This window comes from Crinia signifera, chromosome 3 (genome assembly GCF_055691185.1).
Source record: "Crinia signifera chromosome 3, ASM5569118v1, whole genome shotgun sequence".
NCBI classification, from domain to species: Eukaryota; Metazoa; Chordata; class Amphibia; order Anura; family Myobatrachidae; genus Crinia; species Crinia signifera.
The window spans coordinates 78,860,258-78,884,671 of NC_139219.1; the positions used below are offsets into that span (position 1 = coordinate 78,860,258).

The window sequence follows — 24,414 nt, forward strand, 5'->3', positions numbered from 1 at the left end:
ACGCCACGACTGTGTTGACAAGCTCAGAATGTTGGAATACCAAAATCTCCTTGGCCAATCCAGAGCTATCAGAATGATGCATGCTCCTTGTGTCCTCACTCTCTTGAGGACCCCGGCAAGCATGGGAAATGGCAGGAAGACATATGCCATCTTGAAATTCCAGGGCACTGTTATGGAATCCACCGCCCACACCAAAGGATCCCTGGTTCTGGCACAGAACCTGGATACTTGACAATTGTGCCTGGACGCCATCAAATCCAGCTCCGGCAGTCCCCAATGAATCACTATTTCGTTGTGGAGAGAAGAGCCAGCTACAGTATCCCTGTCTTACCCTAACCGAAAGAGGCAGCGATATTCCTCAGCAAGATGCTGTACGCTGACAGATGGTCTCCGTTCGGCTTCAGTCCCGGGACGCGGCTTAATGATGTCAGGCGGCCGGCATGAGGGTTGTTCGGGCAGCAGTGGGGACGTCTTGGTCTCTTCCTGTAGCAACCAATGCGTTTTGTACCATGCTGGGCACTTTGTCAAGGATAGTAAAAATAATACACATAAATCCAAGAAAAAATATCTTTTTTTAATTTGACTTCTTTCAAAAGAACAATTGACAGGACCCATTTAAAAAAAAAAAAAAAGTCATGCACCTAGAGCCCAATTCAGACCTGCTCACTGGGCTGCAAGTGTTCGGAGCCCAGTGAGCAGGTTAACGCCACCCCGCTGAGCTCAATCCCCTACTCCTGTGCATGGCTGCATACGTGTTTGCAACCATGCACACAGGGGGAACATAACGCACCATCAAATTATATTCCCCCTTCTAGCAAACGTGAGTAAGTCTAGACTTACTCAGCGCTGGTAAGGCGGTGAGGAGAAGGAGGCCACTGCTGATGGCAATGGCCCTCCCTCTCAATGGCTGGGGGATGCCTGTGTTTTGTGGGGAAATCTGAGAAAATGCATGGTTATCGCCGCAGGGTGTCAATTAATTTGCTGTCTGTCTGTACGGACAGCGTGCCGTGCGCATGTGTGGTTGCAAAAAAAAAATCACTCTTTTCATGTATAAATCATTTATAGTACACCCCCCCCCTCCGACCGTTCCCAACTATGCAGAACCTCAATTACACTCATATACCTGTAGAATATCTGCAGAAAGACACCACCGTCTGACTACAGGCACAGAGGTAAGCCCCATGCTCACCCCCTCCTCCCGGGGCCACCGTAACTGCTCAAATCCCCCTGCCCCTGTCACCGGCTGACTCAGGTCACAGGTAAGCAGCCCACTGCTCATTGCTGCTGGTTCATTCCGACTCATCCCGCTCACTGCCCAACCCCTCCAGGTGCTCACCCCCACTCCCTCCTGGAGCTCACCTCCAGTGCACACAATTGCGGCTGCATGGACACTGGCCGCCTTTACTCGACCGCTCCCTCCTGGCGCTAACCACCGCTCCCTCCTGTAGACACAAATGCTGCTGCAGGGACACTGGCCATGGCACTGGCCGCCCTTACTCCCCCCCACAGCTGCTCGCTGACAGACTGCAGGGACACTGTCTGCGCTCACTCCGCTGCCTCCTGCAGACATTCACATGGCTGATGGCTGACAGGCTGCAGGAACAGTGGCCGCGGCACCCCTGTCACAGCACTGTGGCTCCCCAGGGAGCCACGGCACACAGTTTGAGAACCGCTGGGCTATACTGTATCACAATTACATAACCAAAAACAACCAACATGATTGAATATATTTATTTATAGTAAAAAGCAGAGTTGTGTGTGGATAGATAGATAGATCTACAGACAGACGGGTGGTCGTCCTGTGATAAATCCATCATCAATAATAAATTTGCCATAAAAAAATCTATTTAAATAAATAATTACTTGTTAAATTCAACTATAGCTTCCCCACCTCCCAATTGAAAATAACCAATTTAAACCATAATCAACTCAATTGGAAAACAGGATACATTTCAGAAATAAGTTACTTGAATACTATAAAAGAACAAAAATGCATTTTCTTTAAGTGTGAAACAATATTTCAGAATCCTTTTCAAAAGTTTCTGATCTTCCCTGCTTCATACAATCTACTGAAATTAAATTACTCAACTCTCAGAAAAGGCCGATTTTCAGAGAACTGGCAGGGGAATAACATGACCCAGACTGGGTAAAGAAGGCGCTTAACAGCAGGGACAATATGTTGTATCAGCTAGCAAAGTCATAATGCTCTCCACTATAATGACATCTAATGGTACCCTATTTTCTTTTGAGTTTTTGTCTCCTCGCCTGCAGAAAGTTCTTCATTCAGTAGGCACACGTTGCTGAAAGCATTATCCCCCAATAACATATCCATAGCACGTTTATTTTATGCCTAAAAATCAGTCCGATTCCTTTGCTGCCCAGCCTGTTGTAGACAACTTATCATACACAGATAAAAACCGGAGATTAGGAGCAGAGGGAAATCACAGATTTATGTAAGTACAGCACGGAAATGGTTCAAATAAGGACTATTGTTTGCAATGCTAACTGTATACTGTATGTTAGCAATATATCTGTCTTCATTTTGCAATATACAACTGTATACAACTGTATACTGTATGTTAGCAATATATCTGTCTTCATTTTTCACTCATACTGCAAGCATTTGCTTCTCTCTTATCTACTTCGCTCAATTCTTTCCTTCGTAATGACCCCGCCAGTGAGGCAGAAAACTCAATTATTTTGTTATTTTCCAAGAATTTAAATACACTCTTTTTCAGCAGCCAAATTACCTGACATAAAAACCTGTCATCTGAACCAATTGTTAAGGGCGTTTAAGAAAATATGTAATTTGTAGGTTAGTGGCAGAATGTCAAAGTATTTCTGCCATCTTCCACAATATGTACCAGAAGCATTCCACATTTGGATTAGCCCAATAGGAGATGTAGCTGAGGAAAGATGCAATATATTGTCCATCCCTACCTGATACAGCAAGGACCTAGCATGCAAACAGATGGCTTTCGAGTTATAAGTAAAACCTCTGATTTCCTTTATGTATCTGGCAGTGAGAACCATAATAAAATAGTACAGTGCTGGCAAATACCAACAGCCAATTAGAGGGAACGCACCAGCAATTTCTGAGGATATGATATATTCTCTTCATCCCTTCTGCATTGTAAGAAGTGCTTACTGTATAAACAGCCCTATGAGTATGGAATTGTTTTATGTCTGTAATTAAGTTGTTCAGTACCTGAGAAAATAAGTACTGAGAAATGGACTCCATGTAAGTAACACAATACACATTAAACCACTCATTATAGCCATTTTAGAAGTTCTAAAACATCCTTCTACAAAGGCAATAGTTATCAAATATATAAAGTGATAGTTGCAGTAAGAAAAAAAAGTGTTTACTTTATGTTCAGATGTTCTACAAATAATGAATAGCTCCGAAGTGTCCCAAGTTAGGCGGCATAGTCACAATTGAAGTCTCTGTTGAACCATCCCTATCAGAATAGTTGTTTTCATCACTAGCTCCATAGTTGGTAATCATGGTAACTGCTAATGCTATGTACAGTATACTGGCAGGTGCCCACCATATTTAAGGTTAGGGGTGGTATAGAAGGAAGACCTGCACAGGCCCCAATGGTGACTTGCCCATGTTCTAGTAGCATGTGACTACTCTAATGCGCATGGTGTTCCGATACTCCAAATTGAAAAAGTTGAGATGCCAAAAAATTCATAGGTTTCACTTCCAGGACACTTCCCAGATAGGAAATGGAAGTAACTACTGTGGGGGTTTGTGGCTACCAACAATTGCCTCATAATGACCAATGTGCTGCAAATTTTACTAGGAAATTCCATAAATACATGAGACTCCATAAAAATTTGCCAGCCTTCCTTGTGTTCTGGTAGACTTGGCAAGATGTAATAAAGATTTGTCATCTTCTTCCTCATCATCTCCTTGGTGCACATTAAAATATTGAGACAGTACTGTAAGTTAGATTAAAACTGGCCTTAAATACAGATGTCGACTACTTTGGAGGCAAACATTTTGTACGTTAAATGTACACTTTTAAGAATTAACTTCTGTTCAGCTCTCAAAATGGCAGCGTGAACTGCAAAAATGACATCACAGTTACGCCAAACAACCCCTCTCAGCACATCAGTCCCTGTGCTGGGTGACTTATTCACACTGTCCTATTTGCACTAATTAAATAACTTGATGCAACAAATCTACTTTGCTAGATTGTGCTGATCAATATTAAGTGTGACATTTGTACATTTAATTCATCTGTGAAAGAAAGGCATTGTAGCATTTAATATGCAGATTCAATCTAAGTTCCATTGTGCTTCATATTATATCTTTTATCATCTCTGATAAATATTCTCTGTGTCTGTGTGGTGAAAAACACTGGCCAACTTGCGAAGCCTGGCGTATTGACATATGCTTTTCTGTAAAGGATGCAGACTAAAGCTTACATAGTGAGGCCACATAAACGAAATAATAGACTGAACACATAGCAATGCACTTTTGCTTATATCATTACCTCCTTACCTCGACAATAAAGAAACATGGTGTATACTAAAATTGATTGGCTGGATGTTGGACCACTGACCTAGATGCTCTAACCATATAAACTATTACTTACTGTACAGCAATTGATCTGATCTCAGCATTTAGTAGCTCTTTATACAGTAGTCCTACTAACCCAACCTATGATCTGATTGGTTGCTATTGGATACAATTTATTTGTCCATTATAACAGGCTTATTGTTCCAATTCTTTGCACCCAACGTCATACATATCATTAATACACTTTATTATTTGAGTTGAGGAGAGATTACTAAAAATAACACAGCAATGTTGCTACAAGCATATTGTACTAGTAGGTATTTCAATTTAAATTCACAATGAACAGCATTTAGAGCAGCAGATAGAGGGATGGATGCATGAATGACAAGCAAAACTGAAATGTAATGGGATTCCAGGGTTTTGGATAAGTGTGCATTAGGCTGTAGCGACAGTATAATACATATGTACACAAGGTAGCAATTGGGAACCACTTTTGTTTTGTGCTCCTGCTTAAGCAGAGGCAGACATGTACGTGTAATAAATGAAGTTGTTCTAGCAAAAATATGCACACATAGACGTTGCAGACACTTCTGTCAGACAGCACATTTATTAAAAATGCAGTGAGTTTCTGGTTGGCAATACTATTTCATGCTGGAGGGCTTCAGGGAGAAATAACCCAGAATTTTTACGAGGTTTTATGAGACTAACATTTCCTCCACAATGACAAATCACTATGAATACTTACAGGTAGCCGAAAGGACAGTTCTTGTCGCAGATCACAGGCTTGCACTTTTTGGGCCGCGGTCTGCACTGGCAGATCTCACAGTTATGATGGTGTGTCTGAAAGCCATATGGACAGTCCAAGGCACAACCTGATATGAGTCCGGTACAAAGTTCCTCTCCTGTAAAGATAAAAATGACATTTATCAGAACAGCCTCTTCTGCACAATTTCATATTTTATTAACGGAATTTTTGCATGGTTCATTTTCAGACAGTAGTTCTCCCATCATTAAATGCTTACATGCAGATGAACCCTTTATTTCCCTAATGAAAAAAATGCCATAAGCAGATCTAATTTTCCAAATTAATACTCAACATTTATATACAGAAAATTCCTTTAACGTGAAATGGAAAGGTACAATAGGAACACTGTAATAACATGGGGTATCAATTTCCCTATGGATGTGGCTATTAATTGGTACTAGTCTACTGTTCTAGTTTTATGGATGACTTGAACCAGAACTTTCTGATATTCTTGAAGACCAGGGATATGCAACGTGGACATTAGAACAGCTCAACTACAGTTCCAGGGGATGTAGTCTAAAGAGTTTTGTCCTCGTGCTTTCTCGGTCTTACTCAGCCTGAGGAAGTGGTCAGGAGAACCGTGAGACATAAATTCTGTTGAGAAGACGGTTGTTGGATTATTAGTAATACACTGCATAAGCAGCCATGTTTGTAACGTCAGATATGTACATAATGTTATAATGAAGAATTATTTTAATTTATGTAACAGAACGGATTATTTATTTATTGGGGCTTATTACAGTTCAAAATTTGTAGGCAGATTATTGTAAATATGCCTTATTACACCAACGGACATCGGGATAGATAAATGAATGTCCGAAGCTCCATAATTATTCATGAAAGTGAGTGCAACCACTATACAAATCTGCATCCATCAATGTGTTTGGAGGATCTATTCCATGCTATTTCACTTACTGCCACCTCCTGAATATAATTAGAACCACAATACTGACCAGCAGTGGCAGCTCCAGAGGAGGGACTGCAGCACAGTCCAAAATTTAAATAGGGGACTCACACCAACAACCAGTGAGTGAGTTTTGAATGTCAGTTGGTGGTAGTTGCTATGCCTCCCCTATTTGAATTTTGAACTGTGCTGCAGCCCCACCTCTGGATCCACCACTACCGACCACCCAGATATAGAGAGGACACACCACCGATGAGCAACCACTACCAGACAACAGTGTTGAGATGGTCCAATGCCTACCTTTGCCATATTTATGGTGTGATTTTATATTCCACCCACACAACTGTAGAACAGTATAAATTTCAATCTAATTTCCTTTATTTTTGATTTTATAGCCACATTTCTGTTACTACATGATATCACCACTCTACTGTGTCTAAGCATTTACATCCTATGTTAAATGATGTGTAAACACACAGAAAGGAGTAAATTTAGTAAAATTCCATTTAGCTCCATTTAAAATCGATTCAAATAATAAAAATCAACCTTTGGTAAATATACCACAAACTTTCTCTCTAGGCTGAACAAACTGTACATATAAATAGAGTATGTTTTAGCCTTAAGACGTTAATGTAATCAGTTCTCAAACAATCTTTTTCCCACAGAAGTTTAGCATTTTTTTCAGACTGTTAATATCCTCAGTACAATTTTTTTTTTGTGACTCATGATTTCCTAGATATTTTAAGCATTTTCAGGAACCCCTGCTATTTCTGCAATAGCATAAACAAATGGATCTGTCAGAAAGGCATCCGATTAGTTTAGATTATGCTGCTGGTATGTTGGTGTCTGTAATACTGCCAAGCCATTCTCATTCACACATACAGTATGAACTATGTTACAGAGCTGTGGAACATTTAATTCATATGCAAGCTATATACTTACAATGGTATTTATTACAGCTATGGGGGAAGCATTTGCAACTGATAACCCTGCTGATAACTGTGAAAGCTTTCAGCAAATACATTTAGCTGTAAAATCTTTCATATTATGCATATAAAAATAATAAACTGGTGAAATCTGTGTTTTATTGAAGTTCTAAGGCTAGTATGGTTTTACATCTCACGTTGTTCATTAGATACAATATAAAACAGCAACAAAGTAATTTATGTATATAAAACAAACCATCAGTAATAAAAACACAATAAAAAAAAAAACAGAAATCCACGCTAAATTACATTAAATGTATTTAATAACTAAAACACATGATTATTGGAATACAACAACCTTTGAAGATCGGCAGTCCCCGCAATCTCTATCCCCGCTGTTTTGGTAGTGATCTTTTGCTGACTTGGCACTGCTATTGCACAGATGTGAACTGGGGGTCCAGTAGAGGAATCCCAATGTGTGAAGGGCCCTGTTGTTAATCCGGTTATGCACAAAATATTCCATTCAATAGATAATTTATCTAACTAATTCAATTTATTTTCATGACAGCCAAATATTGTTACGTAAAATGTAATCTGCCACGTCATAGCAAAGTTTGCCACTTTATCTAAATATTTAAAGTTATTATCCTGCTCTATAAAGACACCTTCCTTTCTTAGTTTATTGCAAGGTCTTTACATGACTTAAAAGATTCAGTGGCGCACACAGGGAGAAGGGGGGGGGGTACACAGAAACACCCCCTTTCCCGTGAAGGATCACAAACATTGCAACACAAGTGTGTGTGTAGGTTAGAAGGTTGGGGACAGCCTATAGTCCCAGTGTATGGTGATTGGTGGGAACATTGGGGGCAGCCTATAGTCCAAGTGTGGGTGGGTGGAAATTTTGGGGGCAGTCTGAAGTCCAATTGTGTGTGTGTGTGTGTGTGCGTGTGTGTGTGTGTGGGGGGGGGGGTTCTGAATATGTTCCATATAAAATGACCCATTTTCTTCTAACCTTCAACCAGGGTTGCAGTAGCGCACGCAGGGGGGGTTTCTGAGTACCCAGAAACCCCCCCAGGAGTCTAAGGGACATAGGCTGAAAGCTGAGGGTCCCCTCTTTCCATGGGTACAAGAATTTTAAAAATCGGCCTTTGGGAACTGGAGATATCTGACTTCAAAGCAGTGGTCCCCATCCAAGCCTGTTAATTGTTCTTTCCAGTCAGATATTTCAGATTCTGTCTCACTTAGGGCCTTATTCTGATCGGTGCGGCCCGATCAGAAATATGCGGTCATGTCCGTGCAGGCGAATCCCCGCCTTCCATACGGATCGCCACCTCCGTCCGTACGCGGATATGTGGCGATCCGCATGAAATTGGACGGGGATACGCCTCCTCCGTCTTGGGAGCAGCCCCTGCATTCGATGGTCGCCGAACATCGAATGCAGGGCCGCACGCTCCACCAGGTCCCGCCACACAAGACCACACGGACACTTGTCCGTGTGAAATCATGTATGGGGGCGGGCAGCTGACATCCGGCGATGTCAGATGCCCGCCCCCTACACACGCGTCACGGCCTCATTACCAGGCATACGCCCCGCGTTTGCATGGGAACGCCCATGAAACGCGGGGCGTATGCATAGGGTAATGAGGCTAAGTAGCCCCTCACGCCCCTCTACGCCCCCTGTGCGGCGTATAAAGAATACGTGCGGCGAAATCGCCTGCACATGCGCAGAGTGACCTCTGCACATGCGCAGACGATCAACATGCATGCGGTAAAATCCGCACCGATCAGAATAAGGCCCTTAGAGTTTTTCTGAGGATATATTCCAAAAGCTGGGACTTCCCCCGTTTGATGGACACTAGAAGCTTGTCTCTATTGTTCCCAGAACCAGAGATATCAGCCTTCCAGCAGCTGGTTACTGCTCCAGCTCCACACACCTGGTATGTAGTTTTATATCCTTGTTGTTAGATTGCTCTGCCTCCTGAACTCTGATCCCCTCGTCCCCAATACCATTTGGTAGGTGGGATCCTCTAGTTTTTAATTCCATTAAAATCTAAGAAATCTATTTTTGGAAACTGGAGATATCTGCAGTCAAGCAAGCTGTCCTCCCACCAGAAAATTATGACTAATAAGCCCACTCCACTATACACCCCTCCTCTGCATATTAAACATCCTATACCGCTCTGAAAGTTATGTATCAGGGCCCCTTCATTCAGCCCAATGCCCCCTTTTCCCACCCTATTTCCCACCATCTGTGCAGTAAAGGGGTAATTAGTGGAAATAACTGATCCAGGCCCTACATGCTGAGCGGTTGATATAATACCCCCTGACATCAAAGCTTCCACCACATATATGTATATATGTGTGTGTGTGTGTGTGTGTGTATGTGTGTGTGTATGTGTGTGTGTATGTGTGTATGTATGTGTGTATGTATGTATGTATATATATATATATATATATATATATATGTATATATATATTTTTTTTTTTATTATTATTATTTATATACATTTGGTCTATCTAAAATACTTTAACTGACCCGCATATACTGAGTCACCTAAGTGTCCATCTCCGTGCTTTGCTCCGCCCCTCTGGAAACGCCCTTCTGAAAATCCTGCGTTTGCCACTGCGTTGTACTGTACTTACTGTATGTACTGTACATACCTTTTTTGGAGTAGTGAACATTTGTTGAAAATTCCCATATCAACCATCAATATAACAACCAAAATCTAGGTAAAACTTACCTCATTATATAAACTACATTAATCACATTTGTGCCTTGGTTCCAGATAAAACAATGCTGGCACTATACTAGCATCGGGAAGCAAGGCAGTGGTGGGATCAGCCCCAGACAGGCCTGGGCTACGCCAAGTATCCTGGTAATGTGAAGCACCTGCTGGTTACTAGTAGACAAAAGAACTAAGCTGACCACTGGTGATGGCCTCAGGGAGGTTATTGATTGCCTTATGGGTGATTTTGTCGTGTATTTCTAATCTATCGTTTTCATTGCTTCTCTAGACAATTCAACTTTGCCCTTCAAAAAACAAGAGCTGTCCATTGAAGTCAAATGTTTTAACTGATAAATGACCACTACTAAACATTAAAAACTGCTGTTTTGTAAACATCATCAAAACACAAGGAACACCTGAAAGCCTGGAAGTGAGAATTCCAATAATATAATGTAGCAGGTTAGAGACACCGAATGCTGTATAAGCAATGAGGCTGACATAAACCACGCAGGGTTCCAGCAGGCTGCACTTGCTAGATGTCACATGTTATGTTGAGGAGGATGGGCTCAAGGCCTATCAGAGCCAGGGGGAGGGATTAGCAGGCTTAGAACTGATCACGAGTTAGTGTGATCCCCTCTGTCTCAGGAAGCCCCGCCCACCCTTCCCTATTTTTCTCTTCTTCGGCGGCGGTAAAGAACGGTCATCTCTAATAGATCTGTGTGTATGTAGATAGTGGGGTGCGCTCTCCCTTGACAACGATTGTCATGGGCCATGCTTCTGCACGGGGTATGGCCGTTACCATCTGCCCGGGTGGTTGTAGGGAGAGTAATCCCAGCGATGGTATGCATGAACATCTTTAAACCCCACTTTCCTATAATGACCGTTCTTTGGTGCCGCCACCATTTTATAGTTACTGTATACCTAGTTGCTTGTCAAAATAAATTTTGACAGTCTGTTTGAAACGCCAGCACTTGTGTCTGTATATTTATTTTAGATAAGGTTATAGATAAATTAAGCTAAGTTATGGTTTATGTGATGGTCTTGGGGTGTTGCCTGTGGGGATACCCGCTAGTGAGTTTAAGGTTTCTCTGGCACCTAAATCAGAATATTCTGAAGTGTACTTCCACAAACATATTGTTTAAGACATTGAATGTTATTCTAAATGCTTTTGTCTTGCATGTAACGCACAGAGTTGTTTATATAAGAAGACATCTGGTTGACCTCTATTTCTTCTACTGGCATCACAAAAAATGTTTTGGCCTCTTGTATTGACAAGTCATAGTGTCTGCGAGATAACGTTCTTGTGAGATAGATGGAGAAAAGCAAAAAGTTGCCTGGAGACTCTTGACAATAAACTGAACTATTCACCTTTTGGTGATGTTCCGTCATTTCTTATTTCTCTGTGCTGTCAAAATAATAATATATAATAATGTGAGATAACAATTTATATTGGTAGTTATAAATGAAGTGTTTTGGAAAATAATTACTTAGCAGTAATGTATCTGTGTTTTTGTCAAAAGAAACCAGTTTGACGTTACTGATATAGAGACAACACAACCCATACTATATTAGAAACATGGTCATAAAATACTTCAATGCCATCTAACACAAAGTATATTGGGTCATATTTACTAAAGCAGCGGTTCTCAAACTGTGGGTCCTGACCACAAAGTGGGTCCCGACCCCCTCAGCATGGGGTCACGACTCCATGTTGATGACCATCAGATTAATGTGTCTGTGGAGGGGGGGTCAGGGGATAACTCATTAAGCAAACATCCTCTGCTTCCCTCTTCCATCCCCCTTTCCCCCTTTTACACCCCCTTATTACCCACTGCCTCCCTATTACAATAGCGGTCACTTGACTTCACTGACCACACATGTGGCGGACATTCTGTGGTAACTTGCTTGGGTCCTGTAATAATTTTTATTGTCTGACGGGGTCCCTGAGCAAAATAGTTTGAGAACCCCTGTACTAAAGGAACCATTTCCAGCTTAATGCGCAGGATATTGGCAGGTAATAGAACCAGTCGGCACTGGTAATTAGCTAAATGTATATGCACCAAAATCTCCTTTAGGAGAAGGGATGGGAGCCTGGAGCTGTCTAGCACTATTGCTGTGTTAAGCATGCACATTGGAGGCTTGGGAAAGCCCACTTTAGACATGGCCGTACAGTATATATTATGATGCATCACCACCACCACATACTGTATCATCTCCAGAATCCGACTTACTGTAACTGATGTTGTGAGGTATGTTCCTTGCTGTTTTTTTTAACTAGATGTGTTAGTTATTAGGAACATCTACTCAGTGGTGTCACCTGCCAAGGCAAGCGGTCATACCAAAGTGTGGCCTCTTCCTCAGTGACCTAAGTCAGCTGCTGCACTGCAACAGGACCGCACCTACTCCTGCGGTCACACTGTTGGCAGGCACACATTCAGCGCACAAAGAACAAGTGTCACCTCAGGTAGGGCTTTTCCAGCATCTAATCTCAAAATATTAAGGGAAGAAGAGGTGCTGTCCACTGCACCATGGAGGTGGCTAAAACTTGACTGGCGGCTTTTCCTATGAGAACAGACAGACCAGTGGAATTTCACTTCAGTCTAATATACTGCCTTGGTCAGCTTCTGTGCCAGTCCTATGGAGCAGCTGCATGCCTTTTAATCATGCTCTAGAAATGTGTGAAGCATTAATTTTATACACTCTGTGGTCTAATTTGGCCTACACACATGCCGATATTAAGAAATTTTCTAAGTGACTTTGCTTAGTGTGGCAAAGTCGCTTAGAAAATGCCCCCACATCGGTGTGTGTGTAGGGGCTATAGCGACAGCAATGCGCATGCCCGCACGCCGCTGTCCGAAATTGATGAACATCAATATCGGCATCGCCAGGGTTCTCTCACCGGAGAACACTGGCGCTGTCCTCTCGCTCAGCACACAGAGCTCGCTCTGTGTTTGGGCTGTCAGCTCTGTGTGCTGAGCAACAGAGGAACAGAACGGCCCAACCTAGCACAGCTAGGTCGCCCTACACACATCGGCATGTGTGTAGGGCCCATAATAGATCTGAAGTGTGTTACAAATGATATTTTCTGTGATGCCTTATTTTTGCCACTTACATTCTACAAAAAGATAGCTAGTTTCTGATTGGTTGCTATGGGCAACACCTCCACTTGTCCTCAGTAACAGGATTGAGCAACTCCCCCTCTCTCCACAGATGAGAGAACCTATTATGCTAGAACAATGCATACCGGGGAGAACAAACTTCTGATGGAAGAAACTACATTCAGCACTGTGAAAGTGTTAATAGCTTCAGAAACAGGTTGGATGCTGGTTTCACATGATGCACAAGAGATGCTTTAGGACACAGATAACACACTCATCATTTTAAAACTGTGAATATCCTGATAATGGAATCACTGTGCTAAATGCAAGAACACAATTTTCCTACATCCTGTAACAAGATGAAAGCCCAGTAGGTGTAATTGATAATGATTAAAGGATTACTTTCTATCTATGGCATGCAAGGAGAAATAGGAGTCCCTTGAAACCAAGTCTAATTTGTGATACATTTGTGCTTAATTAAAGGTAATTTTATTCGGTACTATGCAAAACATGTAGTTCAAAAACATGATGCATATTAATGCGCAGTTATATCTGCCAGTGTCCCTTAGACACGTTACAGCGTATTCTACCTGTATCAACTTGACGCGTCCTAGTTATATTTGGCCAGAAAATCAGAGGAACAATTAACCTGTACTGCAATAGGTCCTCTCTTGGTGCCTGTGCTAATCTGACCACAGTGAGAGGCACTTAACTGATTGTATATAATGTCTTCAAGGATGATAGCACCCTGCTGGATGCAGTCACAGTGAGGGATTTATTTATGCTCTACGCTGCTGTACTGTATCTAATGAGAACAGACCCCTGCTGGGTCAGAGTGGTATAGGTGTTTATGCATGCTTGCCACCGCAGATTCTCACAAGGTCGTATTGATCCCCGAGGTTTCAAATCACAGAGATTCAATGCTGGTGATTCAACAAGAGAGGCCCTTATTCAAAGTAATTTACCCGCATGAAATGTATTCTTCAATTAAGAGTCACTCAGGTATTCTTCCACATTAATCTCTGGCCGGAATGTTGAAACTCTTAGCGCTTGTGACAGATGATGTGTCACCGGCATGAAGTGTTGGTTCTAACTAATTTATTACGCTGACCCTCTATGAACACATTTAAAGCACAAGTAGACCCACATTGGGACACAGATATATACTGGAACTTGTGTGCTAGGGAGCTTTATATTTGTTAAAGGTTTTTTCCCTTGAAGTATTGGCTTGTAGTATCCTAGGTAACAGAGAGATCAGCTGACATTCGGTGAGTAAACACACAATTGTTAACAGTTATGAGCAATATAAACTTAAAGGGACATGCTTTTGTTTTCTATTTAAACTTTTCCATCCATCTTATGAACGTGACTGTGTGATTATATTTCAACGGATGTCAGCTGCCCGCCCACTTCCCATACAGGTGCTCACAGATGTCGGATGTCAGCTGCCCGCCCACTTCCCATACAGGCGCTCGCAGATGTCGGATGTCAGCTGCCCGCCTACTTCCCATACAGGCGCTCGCAGATGTCGGATGTCAGCTGCCCGCCCAATTTCCATACAGGCGCTCGCAGATGTCAGCTGCCCGCCCACTTCCCATACAGGCGCTCGCAGATGTCGGATGTCAGCTGCCCGCCCACTTCCCATACAGGCGCTCACAGATGTCGGATGTCAGCTGCCCGCCCAATTCCCATACAGGCGCTCGCAGATGTCGGATGTCAGCTGCCCGCTCACTTCCCATACAGGCGCTCGCAGATGTCAGCTGCCCGCCCACTTCCCATACAGGCGCTCGCAGATGTCGGATGTCAGCTGCCCGCCCACTTCCCATACAGGCGCTCGCAGATGTCGGATGTCAGCTGCCCGCCCAATTTCCATACAGGCGCTCGCAGATGTCAGCTGCCCGCCCACTTCCCATACAGGCGCTCGCAGATGTCGGATGTCAGCTGCCCGCCCACTTCCCATACAGGCGCTCACAGATGTCGGATGTCAGCTGCCCGCCCACTTCCCATACAGGTGCTCGCAGATGTCGGATGTCAGCTGCCCGCCCACTTCCCATACAGGCGCTCGCAGATGTCGGATGTCAGCTGCCCGCCCAATTTCCATACAGGCGCTCGCAGATGTCAGCTGCCCGCCCACTTCCCATACAGGCGCTCGCAGATGTCGGATGTCAGCTGCCCGCCCACTTCCCATACAGGCGCTCGCAGATGTCGGATGTCAGCTGCCCGCCCACTTCCCATACAGGCGTCGCAGATGTCGGATGTCAGCTGCCGGCCCACTTCCCATACAGTCGCTCGCAGATGTCGGATGTCAGCTGCCTGCCCACTTCCCATACAGGCGCTCGCAGATGTCGGATCTCAGCTGCCCGCCCACTTCTGTCGTAACATCCCTGACCCATGGCACCTGCACATGGCTTGCAGATGGGCCATCTTATTGTATATAGGAGCACTATAGGAGCACTTATTGTATATAGGAGCACTATGCTTCGGGCATGGTGCCTCATTGCACTCGGCACACTATTTTATTCTTCCACCACACCCTAGTGCAGGGCTGGGCAATTGCGGCCCTCCAGATGTTGATGAACTACACATCCCAGGATGCTTTGCATTAGTTTTGCTATGTGGCTATGCTGAAACTGATGCAAGGCATGCTGGGATGTGTAGTTCATCAACATCTGGAGGGCTGCAATTGCCCAGCCCTGCCCTAGTGGATGGCAGGTCATGAAATACCGCCTGTCGGTGAAAAACCCCATGTCGTCCTTTTGACTGTCGACCTAGACACTGTTGACCTAATGCTTGAGTCGACCTAATGACCTGTCGACCTAAACCCATGTCGACCTAGAACCAAGTCGACCTAACGACTACCAACATAACCTTTATAAGCTTTCCTACCAAAGTACATCTCTACAATCTGCAAACGACCTCACATAAAGTCACAATATCATATTAGACACAATGTATTTTTGGCTGATAAAAACAGACAGATATCACGACTACTGACAGACGTCATTATCACCATATCCAGGTAATGGCTGTTTTTATCTTCCAAAAATGGTCTCGGCCATTGCTTATTGGGGATTATACCTGAGGCACATGAAGCATAATACCCGATAATACTGGGTATCGGGGCGAAGGGAAGCTGGCATTGGGGCTAATAGCATAACCCTGGACAATCCTATTAGAAGATGAAGCACCGCTATTGCCTTATGTCTTTATTCACTTTACATCTTCCTGATACCTGGCCAACATTGCTGTGTGTGTATGATATAATACAGCCCAACAAGAACCACTGCAATCTGGCCGAGGGCGGGATGCTCTAACATATATCCCCCCCCCCCCTTCACTGGGTACCGCATTCTTAATAACCGCATATGCTCTAACATATGCGATTATTAACACAAGGGACAGCTCTTGTGATGCAGCTCCGGCACTGAACTTTCGGGTCTGAGACCCGGGAGTCTGTCTGCGAATGCGAGAGCCCGGCGCCGGTCGCGGGGCATGCTTGGAGGGCACCATGATGGATCCCTCACACATCGCTGCAGTAAGAAGCCCATAAGCTTCTGCAGGTATTCGCCAGCTTTTGCTGCTGATTTCCTCCGCAGCAACGACACTGCGAAGGGGCAATAGAGCATACAGAAATGCAGTAAAAACCCGAAAACAGGGTTCTTACCACATTTCTGGCTTAGAGCATCCCGCCCTGAATCATTATGCAACAGATAGAACCTATTCCTTGTGTAGCAATTGCTCTACAGGCTGTAAACTTGTAAACAGGACTATCCTTCCTCCATGTCAATATCAAGGAAACATGGATGACAGCTAATCATGGCTGCTCTCTAGAAACCGGTAAAGCAGTAGAGCTTGTAGAAGTCAGTATGTGTTATGATATGTATGAGACAATGTATCAGTATTTGCATTATTTTGTATTTAGTTCTGCTTCAATAGCGTCATGCTCCATGATAAAGGAAAACTGAAAGTTAAATGTTGTGAACAGTAATAATAATTTAATGGATTGAGGAAAAAGTCTGATAAAACAATCAAGGGACATTTTACTGTGTAATGAGCCTCCTCATTCTCTTCTGTGTGCTGCCATTTTAAGGCTAAGGCACCTCTCGGCTGTCTGTCACGTTCCATGAAGCCTTTTATAGGCCTGTCTAGGACAAGGACCATTTGATTACAGCGCGAGGAGGTGTTGTGATTTTAGTATGAAAACCTTTTCTCTTTGCAGTCACATATCATCAACCCAGCTAGAGTCAATGAGACGTGGTATTGTATAGTCAATGAAGCTGTTGTCCTTCTATGCTGTGATTTTATTTATATGTATCATTTGTAACGAGTATCATGGCACTGTGGTTTATATACACATATTGCAAAAGGCACAGAAATGTGTTACTTGAATACTTTAGAACAGAGAAATGTGTGTCTTGTCTAGACCTATATGATATTAAATCGGTGTCACCATTGGCAGCTGATTATGTATTCCACACCACCACATTGAGATTACTAATTAGCACTAATTAACAAACTGTATGAACACTTATTGCAGCGATACAGATTGCAGTTGCGATCGCGATGTATATATTTATCATTTCTGTTAAAGATCCATCTATGTAAATTCCTCTGTGGATTACAGAATTTCCCACAGGAGGCAATGTTTTGGGGGCGGTACATTTGGAGCTATCGTTAGCTGGAAATGTACCAGTAACTGCACAATATTTCCACTGCACTGTAAAATATGCCGTCTGACTGTAGTGTAAACGGGTAGTGCATGCACATACTGCCCCTGTAAACTGTTCTACTTAGCATAAATTGTATACGTATTTTTTTTTTTAAATGTCATATTGTTTTTTATTATTTCAGTAAATTGACTATCATCAAATGTGGGCTCATGTCCAATCAATGAACATAATAACATTAGGCAAAGGGTGCAGCCATTACGGTTGTGCCTAAGGGTTCCCCACCCCTAAATCCACCCCTGTTTTAATATAGAACCAGCATTATTACAACAAGTGGGGTTACAGGGAGGCTAGAACCCCGCAATGCCCGAGTCAGCTTATAGAATGGTAAGCTGAAGAACAAAGTAATAATGATCACTGTTCCCAGGATGCCAAACCTCAGCTCTATCTTCCCGACCATGGCCTCTGAGGTGGATTTGGACGCCATGGGACCCTAGGCAAGATACCGGTTTGGGGCCCTAATCAAACAATCCATAGCACTATATTTTTGCTGCTATTTGCAGGCAGCATTAATAGAGTATTTGGCACACGCACAAGTAAAAACTTAATTTGATAACTATAAAATACACAAATGACATCCAAAAAAGGCAGCTATTGTGTGATCTGGTCCTATGCGCCTGCTTCAGACATGTACACAATCTCGCTTGCTTGCTTACATTTCAGATGGTTATTAGTCTGCACATGAGTAGAATTAGCACTGCGAGACCTCAAAGGAGTGGTCAAGCCTCCCACATTTATCTGCCGGTCAAATACCGGCATTCCCGGCTCTTCAGGGAGGTCGCTTTCTTTCCCTCCCTGAAAAACCTTGAATTGTGCCATTTACTGTAATGGGGACGGGGCTTGATGACCTCAAGTTCTGACCCTGCTCCTGGAAATGCTGCAGAAAGTCTCATCTCTGGGTTTTTAATGGAGAGGCGATAGGTAAAGTCGGCAAGTATTGAATAAACTAAAGCAGTGAAAGAATTTGGACATTCTTGAGAGAGAACTCCAGAGAATAAACCCTTAACACATAAGGCTACAGAATTTGGTTGACGTTGCTTTTAGCTAACACAAAAGGGGGAAATTCAATCCCGGGTCACGACTGTCGATCCGTTCTGACAGCCATGACCTTGGCCCGTTTTCGTTTTTCTACAGCATATCGCCAGGCAGGATTCAATGTCCTGCTTGGCGATCGGTGAAAAGGGGGCCTGTCTGCGTAAATGGCTGTGGATTGTCAAGATTCGGCCGTGATCGCGACAATTCACAGCCGTTATCGATAAAACTGGCCCGACACCTTTTAAAGTTGGGCCCGTTCTGTCGATCTGCCTCTTCTCTGCTGTCGGGCCAGACTGTATTGAATAGGCGCCTATCGCTATTTTCCCCATCGGAAAAAGAGGTGGGGATTGAATTCCCCCATAGCATTGCTATTCATACATGCAAAGATTGTCTGTATTGTGGACAATGAAGCTTTCTGGCAAATAAAGTAAAGGAATCTTACATGAAAGCTAAAAACAAGTAATAACAGTAGGCGGACTAGGCAAAGAAAAAGTGTTCTGCTCTTTAGAAATGAATGAGGGAATACCTTTTACATACGTGCTGTCAGGTTTCACCTGCCGACTGTATTATGGCCAGGTAAGTAGATGTTAATGGTGATATTGCTGCATTTCATACAGAACTAAAACTGCCAAAAAAAAAAGTCACTGTGGCTCTGCAGTCCTCTGTAAGAATTCTCCTCCTGCCACAAAGCCCTATTCTAGCGTGAGCTTCAGACCAATGCTTTTGCTTTTTGCAGTGATCTCTCTGAATTGTATTATCCTGAGAAATCCAGAGTGTGTCGCTGCTGGCTGCCTGCAAGCAAATATGATTGCTTGCTCTGAGGGCAGGATAAACGGGAGCTTCCATGCAACAGCACATAACAGGGGCACGAATTGGCTGGGGAGCACTTCCTTCGCAGCTCCATATTAAACAAAAATAAAGCAAGCTTTTAAATTGCATTCTAGAAAATCTATTTAAACGCTCGGAGATGTCCCTTGTGCCCTGGGCACATTTAGATCTTGTGAAAGGTGTTCTTTGATCTCCTTTAAGAATACATGACCACAATGATTACTGTGACATTTGCAAATATTTCCTTTGTTTACCAAAGCATAACTCTAGGGAAATTTTGACAACAGAATATATAGAATTAGCAATACAAGCTAACACTTTCTGTTCTCAACCCTGTTACTAGCTGTCCCCAAGCTTCATTGCAGCCCTTGTTACTATGACAGTCCATTGCCAAACTGCTGCCATGTTCTAGGGTGTGAAAGAAGAAATTCATGGGGCAGGATACATTGCTGGTGTTGGCAGACCCTGGCTCCAGGATTCTGACAATGGCCTCAGCACAGTAATCAGATTGTTTAATTCTTCTTTTCTCATGACTGTTTTATTATTTTACTAGTAAGCCCGCTCAAAGCAAATGCTTCGAAAGCTAGGAAGATAGCTAATGTGAGAGAAAGAGGTGTAATCATTTATTTGAAATACGTAAAATGTTGCGCGAGTACATTATGGGCTGGGGGCGTTGAGGTGGGGTAAGGGAGGGGGATCCCAGGCCTGCTAAGTCACCATGCTTGCTAAATAGGGACAACTGGGCACACAAATTAGCATAGAAGTGTCCCATTTGGCAGGTCAAATCTTTAGTAGAGGGCCCTCTTGGTGGTCTTGAGTATGCTTATAATAAACAAAATACTTGCATATAACCTTGTAGTATATGTGGTCAAGTGTCACATGCATTCATATTAAATGTTAACATAAATTTTAGGGCAAACTTCACAGCATTGTAGACCCGGGTCAAAGCAAGGGGATAAGGTCATTGGGTCACCAGCAAGTTGTTAGACATGTCAAGTTGTCATTAGGTCGACACACTTAGGTCGACATGTGTCTAGATTGACATGCAGGAAGTTCGACATGAGTTAGGTCAACAGGGTCATTAGGTCAACATGGGTTAGGTCAACATGGGGTTTTTCACTGTTTTTTTGAGCCGACATGTGCTGACAGGTGGTATTTCATGCCCTACCATCCACTAGGGCATGGTGGGAGAATAAAATAGTTAGCCGAGTGTAGCGAGGCACTAAGCCCGGAGGATGGCGAGCGCAGCGACTGTCCACCTAACCCATGTTGACCTAGACTCATGTCAACATAGACACATGTCGACCTAATGGTGTCAACCTAATGACTGTCTAACAACTTGCTGGTGACCAACTGATCCACACCCCAAAGCAAGGCATTGGGGCCCGTACACAACCATTCACAGAAACCAATCCTAAAATCATAACATTTCCCCCCTGCGGTCTTATGCCGTCACTTCACGTTTCCATACATTAAATGGCTGCCAGCACTCGGATTGTTGGATAGCGCCAACAATCCACATACTGACAGCCATTCACTCTATAGCTGCAGGTTGGAAGGCAGGTAGAGAATGCTGCCTTGTCACTTTGATTGTATGACCACCATCTGTCCCTGCTTGAAGGCTCCTAGAATTGTGGGACCCTGTGTTGCCCAGTGTGCCTATATGTAAATATGGCCCTAATCCATTTTAACAGTTTGAGGCTAAACAAATCACCTGAAAAAGCTCTGGTGCTAAACCTGCTTAAAACTGTTGTATGTTTTGATAATGGATTGTCTATACTACTGTTCATCGTCTTGTGGTTCCCAAGCTCTTTTGAATCTCAGAACCCTAGATTATAAAACTATGGTTCATGGTAACCCAATGCCAATTGTGACTTATTGAGAAATTCTTAAATAAATATTAAATTAGGTAAATTGTGTTTAAATGTCATCCTTAAAGCCCCATACACTATGCAACTTTCCCCTCGGAGAAGTCGCATACAATCCTCTGATTTCTCGCCCCGATCCTTTAGGTTCAACCATGTGGAGAAGGACGACGTTTGTCCACACATGTTATCATTATAAGCCACAAGCACTGGTTTTGCATATTACATTTACTATAAATAATTTGAATTGGTCCTGGACCACCAACTTAGGGCACCCCAGGGTTCCACAGCACCCAGTTTGGGAAACACTGACATAGTAACTTTCTGTAAACAAGGTGGACATTTGAGCAAGGATTCCTGTAAAAATGCATATCATCATTTATACCATATACTGTACCAGTTTAAACCGTGTAGTCAGCTCGGGAACACTTTAGAGGTGAGTGGAAAATACTACAGGGAAGATAACAGGTACAAGCATATTTCTTCTTTCACACCCTAGAACATGGCAGCAGTTTGGCAATGGACTGTCATAGTAACAAGGGCTGCAATGAAGCTTGGGTACAGCTAGTAACAGGGTTGAGAACAGAAAGTGTTAGCTTGTATTGCTAATTCTATATATTCTTTGTTAAAATTTCCCTAGAGTTATGCTTTGGCAAACAAAGGAAATATTTGCAAATGTCATGCTGTTCTTTAAAAAAAAAAAAACTATAGTTACTCTGAAGGGCTCCATGTTGGTTGCAGTCACATCAAATCCCTCAAACATCAGAGATAGTTCTACTTCCTTGAAAATGTAAGTCAGGCTCACACAAAGCAATGCAGCTATGACCGGTCATGTTGCTTTCATCAAAACTTTATCACCAACGGTAATTTAGAAACTGCTAAAGTGGAAAACTGCAGGGTAAATACAGTACTCAGGTCTGAGTCTCTCTCAATTCCCCTCATTCTTAGGATACGTTAACGACATAAATGAAACTAGAGCAAGACAATTTGCTGAAACTGATGAATGGGACGGTCGTAAAGTGAAAGTAGTTTAGACTTTTGATTAAATTCTGAAACAGTGAAGCACCAGGTTGGCGATGTTGTATAATGGGAGGTGAACCTTGCTCATTGTGTGCTTTCGCACCCACAGGGTGCAGGAAAAAGCAGGCTAGGCTTTCCTGTCCAGATAACAAGCAAAATATCAGCACAGAATCTATTTTCTTAGATAAATCAGCCATTATTAAAGCATTGCTAATCTGCTTTTCTCTAACCTGGAACATGTGTGTGAAGGAATGCAAATCAATAGCATTTCTGTTTTTTCTTAGCAACAGCAACATAGAAAGCAGGCAGCTACACTATTCATGTTATCTATTGGTACAGTCAACCCTTTAAGGGCTTGTATCCTGTTTATATTTTACATAAGGGTTGATATGTTCACACATTATTAAGTATACATTTAAATTATAAATATTTCCCAGTATGCAGTTACCAAAATGTACAAACATAATAGTGCCATTGTTCACATTATCCCACATAATACCACAGTATACTCCCCCACTTCACATTTTACCACACAGCAGTGGCGTAAGTTCATCCCAGTTGCCCAGAGGCACGGTAAGTACTGGTGCCCCCCCACCCCCTCCCCCCAAATAGCTCATTCAGTAAGGTGTCTGTCTCCAGTAAGGTCATGGGTCTAATACAGGGTGTGACACTTGCAAAAATGATGTTAGAAGGGGGAGTAAGCCACATTAGCAATATCAACTGCTTTCAATTAACTGATTCAAACTCAAAGGGAAGGAGAGGTGCCCCCTTGGGAGCAGGAGCCCGGCGGCCGATGACTCCATTGCCTCCCAGAGTTCTGCCTCTGCCACACAGTGCCCCCAATTTCTATTAGTCCCTGCGCATCACATTTTTTCTTCAACAAGATCTAATTTATTAAATAAATAATACTCTACTACTGGACATATCAATAACTATACTATTTCAGTTATATGTATTGAATAAATGAATTGATTTAGGGGGTGAGGTGTATGATGAGGTGGTTAAGTGTCAAATGTGTGTAAAACCAGTGCTATTTATCATACTTATCCAATAGGTAAGATGTAGAAGAAAGGAAGTTGGAAGTTAGAATCTAATGTTTATGGCAGAGGTTGTGAATCCTCACATTTTGCCTCTACATGGAATTCTGTAAGATGACAGCATAGGCAAAGCCTACCCAGGGCAGTAGAGAGCATGACCGGGCCCAGGCATTTCTCTGGGGGCATGGCCTTATTACAGGGGGGGTGGTTACACACCCTTAAAACCAAAATTTAGAAAATATAGTACTTTAAGAACCTCTTTGGTCACACAGCAGCCTCACCCCCAACTCCCACCTCTTGGTGTCCCTGAGCCTACCCCATCCTGGAATGAGGTTGTTAATGGTCTTTGGTGATTCACTCAAGAGATGAGACCTAAAAATCTTGATCTATGGTAGCCAAGTCTCTACATGTTCCCCAGAGTCTCTGCTTGCCCCTTCCTGCTAAGGTTAATGCCAGAATTTGTGGGTGTTCAGAGAGAGAGAGGGGAGGGGGCTAAAATGAAACAAATTGCATAATTAGGGTCATTTTAGCCCCACCCCTTTATGAAGACTGTGAATTGCAGCATTTGAATGGTGTGGAGCGGGGCTTGGTGACATCATCTCATCCCCACACCCCCAACTGCTGCCACTGCGTCTAGACAAGTTTGCCATAATATGAAAGAGAAATTGCTTACTTGTTTTGCAGTGACATGTGCGACAACCGTTCTGGTCTAAGTGGAATCCATAGCTGCACTCCTTTTCACTCAGTGTGCAGTTTACCAGCAGATCACAGATCGGTGGAGACATAGTGAGGTATGTAGGTTCTGCATAAAAAAGGAAGAGATGGAGAATATACATTACAGTCTGATTGCATACAAACAAATAAGTAAACATGTACCATTTGACAAAGATTTTGCATTTTACAACTCTGGAG

The 24,414-nt window shown here is 43.0% G+C and overlaps 1 protein-coding gene across 2 annotated transcripts in view; it reads right to left on the reverse strand.

Moving 5' to 3' along the window:
• The window catches only part of CRIM1 (cysteine rich transmembrane BMP regulator 1), a 640,446-nt gene that overhangs the window by 112,764 nt on the left and 503,268 nt on the right, over window positions 1-24,414 (reverse strand). For both annotated transcript variants that reach the window (XM_083176101.1, XM_083176102.1), the window contains exons 8-9: window positions 24,176-24,304; window positions 5,277-5,433 (exon numbers count right to left, since the gene is read on the reverse strand). In XM_083176101.1, coding sequence (XP_083032227.1) covers window positions 5,277-5,433; window positions 24,176-24,304 — 286 coding nt within the window. The remainder of the gene's footprint in view (window positions 1-5,276; window positions 5,434-24,175; window positions 24,305-24,414) is intronic.